Source organism: Anastrepha ludens, chromosome 2 (genome assembly GCF_028408465.1).
Source record: "Anastrepha ludens isolate Willacy chromosome 2, idAnaLude1.1, whole genome shotgun sequence".
NCBI lineage: Eukaryota > Metazoa > Arthropoda > Insecta > Diptera > Tephritidae > Anastrepha > Anastrepha ludens.
The window spans coordinates 140334740-140342385 of NC_071498.1; the positions used below are offsets into that span (position 1 = coordinate 140334740).

Below are 7646 nucleotides of genomic sequence, written 5' to 3' on the forward strand. Positions count from 1 at the left end.
GGGTACTGCCATATGCATGCAAATGTATGTATGAATGTGTGTATCTTTGTTTGTACGCGCACACACTTATTTTGTGAAATGAAAAGCTGGGGTCAATTTCACTTCAAACCGCAGATATGCATGGGGACACATCAATAAATTGCAATTTAATTGATTATCATCCAGCGAGCAGTGCAATCGAATGCAACTAATGGAGAAGCACTTCATCGGCTAACGGCAATGACACCACAATCGCCAACAACAACAACACCAACAACAACAAAACCACAATCGATCATATTAAATTGGATGTAAACAGCAATAATATGCCTAAATGCTTATAATTGTGGCTAATTACGCTCATAAACACAATAGAGTACACCTACATTCGTACACACAAACATATACATACAAACATGCATGCGTATGTAAACATGTATATGCATATTTATGGTAAAATTATGCAGTGCGCATGAAAATGGCAAAACGAAGTAAAACGTTTCGTAGCAAAAATAACAATTTTAACCGAAACAGTGCCGGAGAATGGAGTGCAAAGAGACGAAAGCCACCGCATGCTAAATGGCTTGTGGTTCAGGTCTGAATTGATGAAAGGATGGTGATGACATTTTTCCACAATGTGGCTCAAAATGAATCATCCAATTTTGTTTTCGAATAATTTTTTTATTTAATAATATTTATTATTTTGAGTAATGAAATTCCTTATTCTGCTCTTTACGCGCTCCATTGCTTATCTGTTTCTAGACTGCAGCTCTATGCGCCATTTGCAAAAATGATAAGCCTTCCTATATATATATACAATTGGCGCGTACACCTTTTTGGGTGTTTGGCCGAGCCCCTCCTCCTATTTGTGGTATGCGTCTTGATGTTGTTCCACAAATGGAGGGACCTACAGTTTCAAGCCGACTCTGAACGGCAGATATTTTTATGAGGAGCTTTTTCATGGCAAAAATACACTCGGAGGTTTGCCATTGCCTGCCGAGGGGCGACCGCTATTAGAAAAAAGTTTTTTTTTAATTTTGGTGTTTCACCGAGATTCGAACCAATTTTCTCTTTGTGAATTCCGAATGGTAATCACGCAACAACCCATTCGGCACGGCGGCCTTCCTATAAGTTGATTAAATTTGCCCCTCGCTGTATAATGTCTGCACTCTTACATAGATTCGCTTAGCATAAATGGTTGAAGATTTTTATTAGAAACAAATAGAAGACGGTAATCTCGTTAAATTTTTAACTTTCGTTAGATACACTGGGGTGTGAGTCACCCCACAAAATATTTGATGGGTTTTAGTTTGTTTATCTATAACATATGGAAATATACGTAATCAGTAATGCCGATTTTACTCTTCGAATTCATGCAGTACGTCCTCCAAGAATGATAGAAACAAGATTGCGCCCATCAGAGAGGACGTGACGTCACGTTAGCCAAGTTGTGCAGTGTTGCCAACAATTTGCTCTTCACAATAAATTTAGTGCTTTTTTATACCCAAAATATGAAAATTTTTATGTTTGGTGTTTATTTCTTTTTGTTTTTAATTTGAAGCTTCCGAAACTGTAAGTTAAAAAAAAAACTGTATTATTAAAAAGAAAATAAAATGCGATCGTTTTAAAGTTTTTACATGTTTTTATTGGTGTTTTGAAGTATATCAAAAAAATGTTTAAAGTTAATTTTATATTAATGTGTTTAAAATTTTTGACGTCAAAGTGGAGTCCTTAAAAAAAAGATGAGTCGGTTCGGGGAAACACACAGCCTTCCAAAGTCATCTGAAATAAAAAATTCAAGGATATTATTATTCTGTAGACTTTGTTTTAGGTCCCGAATCTAAAATATACATAAAAATAAAAAAAAAACAAATACAAAATAGCGGACTTGTGGAAAAAGTTCTCAAAATCTAATTTTTTTTTCTTCATAAATTGTTTAATTTTAACAGTTTATTATTAAAAAATTAAATGTTTTAAAGGTCCGGGATTTAGATATGTGTGTCTAGAATAACGGGTTAAATTTTTAGCCAAATCGGTTGAATACTTTTGAGTCAGTGTTTCATTGAAATTTCGAAAACATGGTTTTGAGAAAAACGGGTTTAAAGTTTCGACAATAAAAGAGAGGACGGTCAGAGCAGCTGCTGCGCGCTCTCTTATTTTAGCTATAACTTTAAAAATAATGAAAATTTCTGTCTGAAATTTTTATTGTATATTTTTAAGATCTTTTTCTTCCGAAAAATGTAAAAAAAATTCGATTTTTTGAATCCGTTACACCGGGCTACTACCTTAAAAAAGATTCATGAAAAAACGTCGAAATTTCGGTCGTTACACCGGACTACTATCTTAAAGAAAGGAATGTTAAATAAGATCACTCTAAGAAGATTTTAGTGCTAATGCAAATTTGTTGATTCTTATAAAGTTTGATATTTTGGAAGTGCAGATTTTAATTTTTTGCTCCTTAACATTGAAAACCTTTTTACACGTTTTAAAAAGCGTTTGAAATTACTGAATGCGAAGTAAAACCATAGAGCAGTAATCGTTTCGTCCGGTCCTCAATCCTTAGTGGGGAATAGTGCATCAAGAGGTGTATTCATAATAAAAATAAGCAAAAAAATACCAGAAAATACTGAAATATAGCAAATAAGTCGTTCCCTTTACAAAAGAGTTTCTCTTAACAAAAAACTCATAAATTAAATTGTACATAAGCATAACACATTTACACAAAAACGCACATTTTAAAAACAATTTGTTACGCATACAAAGTTCTTTAAGGAATTCAATAAAAATTTGATAGTTATTTTCTTTAAATGGGCATTTTAGTGTATTTTTATTTACAAAGCTAGGCAACACTGCAGTAGCGAGAGAGAGATTTGACTGCCGAAAGCAGAAGAACACCAACAATAACCGCAATCGCGGGCAATGCGACCAGATGTTAAAAAAAGTAAAGCTAAATAAAACTGAGTTAATTATTAAATTATAAACATTACTTTTAATTAGAACAGGCTAGAAAAATTTCATAAAGAAAGAACTGAAACTCAGAGACTAAATATCAAAAAAAAAAAATTCTAAATCAAGTTACGAAAATGATAATCTGGCCATACTGGTGCTAAAACCAACTCATTGTCAAATTCGCTGAGAGCAAAGTAACGGTACCACCATAGGCGCCAACTCATTATTCTTTCCATCATGTACGTCCTCAGTAGTTGGTGCGCACCGAATGGATGCTGGTCTAAAAAAGTGATTGAGTGAGATTTACCCCCGTGTGTAGCCCACGTACTTTTTTTGCATGTACAGTCAGCGTGAAAAGAAAGTCTACACCATGTATTGACTGGTCGAGATATAGTATCCTCATTTAAATCAATTATTTCATCATCCAAATCGGATAAAAAAATTCCCACCTCGCTTTCTTTTAGAGGCCGACCTCTAGACCACATTGCCATTATTGCTGTAAAAGAAAATCACACAAATCACTGGAATTTAAAAAAGATTAAATATTCACCTTTTCAAACAAAATTAAATATATGCACGTGCACACTGCCGGCGTTAAAGGAAAGTGTACACCACATATTGATACATTTTGACTATTTATTTATTATTCTTTTAATTTCAATTAATTCTATACAAAAATATAGTTCACACTACTACAAAAATCATATAATTCAACCCACCAACTAACTGATAATTCAATAACTCATTTTTATGAATTTGCTATTTTTTCGCATAGTTTTCCGACATATTTTTTCTTTGGAACGCAGAAATAGGCTTCTGAGAAAATTTTTTTTTATGTGAATAAAATCCAACCATTTTGTTATATAATATTATCTGATGTTTTTGAATAAATTAAATTCAAAAATTCATTTTGAATGTTTTTTATCCGAATACTTGCAAACAAAAGCGTAAATAAAAACTTTATTTTTTACATATATATAAGGTGAAGTCCAAAATAAACAAGACTGACCTAAAATAGAAACGACAGGAGCTTTGTTCTGATAACTTCGAGTTTATTTATCTAAAATAGTCCACACTGAGCTCGGTACACTGCTTTTCGCGATCTAAATATCTTTTCCGGAATCCGGAATGTCCTTCAGGATGTCGGTACGCGCCTTTTGAATGGCTTCGACGACCGCAAAACATTTTCCTTTCATGGCCATAAGAAATTTTCCGAATAGGTAGAAGTCAGAGGGAACCATTTCAGGCGAATACGGTGTGTGATTGATGGTTAAAATGCGATTCCTACTCAAAAATCAGTCACAAGAGTGGATCGATGAGATGGCGCGTTATCAAGCAATAAGCGCCAGCTTCCTCCTTCGCGGTATTCCACCCGAATTCGTCGAATGCAATGCAACAAACACTTCAAAACGCCAGGATAGAAAATTGCTTTGACGGTTTGGACCGTTGGCACGAACTCCTTGTGGACAATTCCTTTGGAATCGTAAACACAAATGAGCATCGACTTGATTTTTAACTTCTCCAAACGCAATTTTTTGGGTGGTGACTCATCTGTGGCCTTCCATTCGGCACTTTGACTTTGTTTCAGGTTCATGTTGGAAAAACCACGTTTCGTCACCAGTTACAATGCTCTAAAGGAAGTTCTCGTCTTTTCTCGCCTCTTTAATGAGGTCATTCGAATGTTGCATTCTGAGCAAATTTTGGTCCGCAGTTAACTGTGTGGAATGAAACGTGCACAGACTTTTCCTAAGCACAAGTTAGAATGCGATGAATCGATGTTTTTGGGAAATACATTCAACTCCGATTCCATGAATTTCAATGATGATTTTGGTTCATTTTTGATAAATTTACGAACAATTTCGATGGTGTTTTCGGTGATTACTGTTTGTGGGCTGCCTTCCACGAACGCCTGTAGTTCAGCGTTACATCCAGCAGCTCAGACATTTTGGATACTCCAGCTTTGATTTTGTTGCCAGTGTTCTTTTGGCGTCTGAATGCTTGCTGCATAGACCTTATCACCAGCTTACATTGGGAGATCGCATCTTCCTCCATCATCTTCTTTGCGCTCTATTCATGAGCAATAGAGTTCAGAGCTACGACAGGAACTAGTCAGGATTTCTCAACTGAGCCTGCACCACCTACCTAATGGTGACGTGTAAGGAACGTATCCGAAGGCTTGCCAGAGTTTTAATGGGACGGAGGCGATTGTAGCACTAGCCTATCAGCCATTTTAGTGAGTGTCCCCTCCTGTACTGAGGTGATAGAATACTACTTTCACATACCCATAGACTTCCGAATCTAAGAATATTTTCCAGTATACTGTATATATAAAAATACTTCAATGTTATATTTTTCCATGAAAACATTTCGAAATTTGTACTAACAATGTTTTTTTCTTTTTTTAGGTGAGTACAACAATGAATGGCGTATTTTGGACTTTTAAGACCATCAATATTATTTACTATTAAATGTAATGGGGTAAGTGGTAAACAAAATTCACAATTTTGGATAAATAAAAAAATACAAATTATCCCAGTGAAATCGATATATAACAATGAGCAAGAAGAATTCTGCTGTCGTGGATCCCCGATGACGTGATGTGCCGAAGTTACTCTCACAATTTTTCTGCGGATGGCTAAACTTTATAATTTCCCATGCTTGGTTTGCATCAGATTGGAAGTTGACAAAAATTTTTGTTTTCTTATAAACGGTTGCGTGTGCGTGACGAAGTTAACGATTTTTCCAATTTCCTGTAAGAAATCGAAGCATTCACAGTATACAGTGAACAGAAAAATGGCAATATTCACAATAAACACTAAGCATGAAAATTCTTTTATTTGCGCAATCCATGTCGCATTTCCATCGATTGTTTTAATTAGTTGGATGTTTGTGGCACACTTTAGTTGAAACTGTTGCTTCAAATGACGCAGTCTGTAACTGAAAATGATGGCAGCAGGCAATGAGAAATAAAGGCTTCTAAACTCCGTCTCCATAGTCGTATGACATTAAGTTCAAAATCTAGAGTGAAAGTTTCAAACCGCTTAAAAAATTCCAATTCGTCCTCGAACACGAATAAAGGCAACTCGCTTTGCGTCTTGTCGAAAGTGGGTTTAAAGTCGAAACATATGAAGACCACAAAGGCAAAGATTGACAAAGATCATATCGACAAGGGCTATCAATTCCATTATACCTATTTGCTATTCGCTCGATTTTTATGTCTTGTTGACACTAAGGGATGTTGATCAGAAAGTTAACCTAGCATAACTTTAGATAATCGTTTGTCATTTTTGAATCAGAGATCCATGAATGTAGATTTTCTGGCATTTCTGGTACCCCATTAATGCGTTCTGCAGATACTTAAAATTGCATTTTATTTCATAAAGGTGAGTTAAAAAACCATTTTGAATTCCTTGGGTAACATAATAAGGCCTCATGCGTTTAATGTAAAGATAGTAAAAGAGAGATGTCATTGGAGTAGGCTGTGAGCAATAATAATAACAGACACGTATCGAATTAAGAGACGCTCCAAAATAATAAGATGGTTTGGTATTTTCTTTTTGCCAGATTTGTCATGCTCGCCTATTATTATTATTTCCTATGGTTCCAGTGAGGAATAAAGGGCCACGACGAATTCCTTCCATTCAAATTTGCTCTGCGCCAGTCTCTTAGCTTCATTCCAGGTTAAATTCACGGCGCGCGTTTTCAAATCCAACAATCGTCTCCAAGTGTTCAATGGCCTTCCTCGTCTACGGCTGTCTTGCGGATTCCACTCAATAGCGGTTCTTGTCAAGTCATCATGTTTTCTACGAAGCGCGAGTTTGTTTTGGTTTCTGTAATCAGGTTGTTTTAAGATTGGTAAGATATTGGGCTACCGCATTCGATTATGGCACCGCGGTTGCCAGCTGATCCTCCAAACTGAAGTGCAATTGCTTAGGTGGCTACAGCATTTCCTCTGCGCAAGGTTTTACGGTTATACCGCCGTTGATTGGACGCCGAGCCTCGTTCGTTTTAAACAGGAGGTACCACATGAAGGTGAAGTTGACATTTCGGAGAGATGTGCTATGTATTCGCGTCACCAACCGCATTTGCTCACATTAGTTGGTAGTTAATGCGCCCCCGCGCTCTCCCATGAATGGATTCTTTTAACCACTTTTTGTTTGTCGGGTTGACGAGGTTAGTTTTAAACCAAACTTTTTAAGAAATTGGCGTTTTGGTTTCATTCCATAGACTTCGCGTGATAGGCGCACATAAAACACCGCAATACTTAGGTGGCAGAAACATTTTTGCATAGAAAAGTTTATTAAGGTTTGTTAACCAAAATACATACAACCAAGAAAAATTTGCAATATTTACTATAACCATAATTTCTACCTTACATTTCTGCTATTGCTTTGCTATCAGCACCAGCACTGGCTGGCCACTGCAACTGATTGCGGCAACATTGATGAGCCAGATAATGATGATGATTAAAGCTAGACTGGCAGGTATGTATGTATGTATGCATGATTGTATGTGTGTGTGTACTCTATGTGTACTCACATATACATACACACATATATTTAATAGCCAAATGGCCAGCCTGCTAGTCACTCACTCGAAGGGGCAGCATAGCAGAATGAATGTGTACGAATGTTTTTATGTTTGTCCATTCGTAAGATCATCAACAAAGCAACGCGCAATACAGTAGCCACAGCAACATCATTAATGATCACAGCCAG

General features: G+C 36.1%; 1 protein-coding gene across 1 annotated transcript in view; it reads left to right on the forward strand.

Annotated features, from left to right (window-relative positions):
• Window positions 1–7086, forward strand: part of LOC128855444 (putative uncharacterized protein DDB_G0283051) — a 168095-nt gene extending 161009 nt beyond the window's left edge. Inside the window, exon 4 of the mRNA XM_054090350.1 lies at window positions 5334–7086. Coding sequence (XP_053946325.1) covers window positions 5334–5371 — 38 coding nt within the window. The 3' untranslated portion in view covers window positions 5372–7086. The remainder of the gene's footprint in view (window positions 1–5333) is intronic.
• Window positions 7087–7646: the final 560 nt, after the last annotated feature.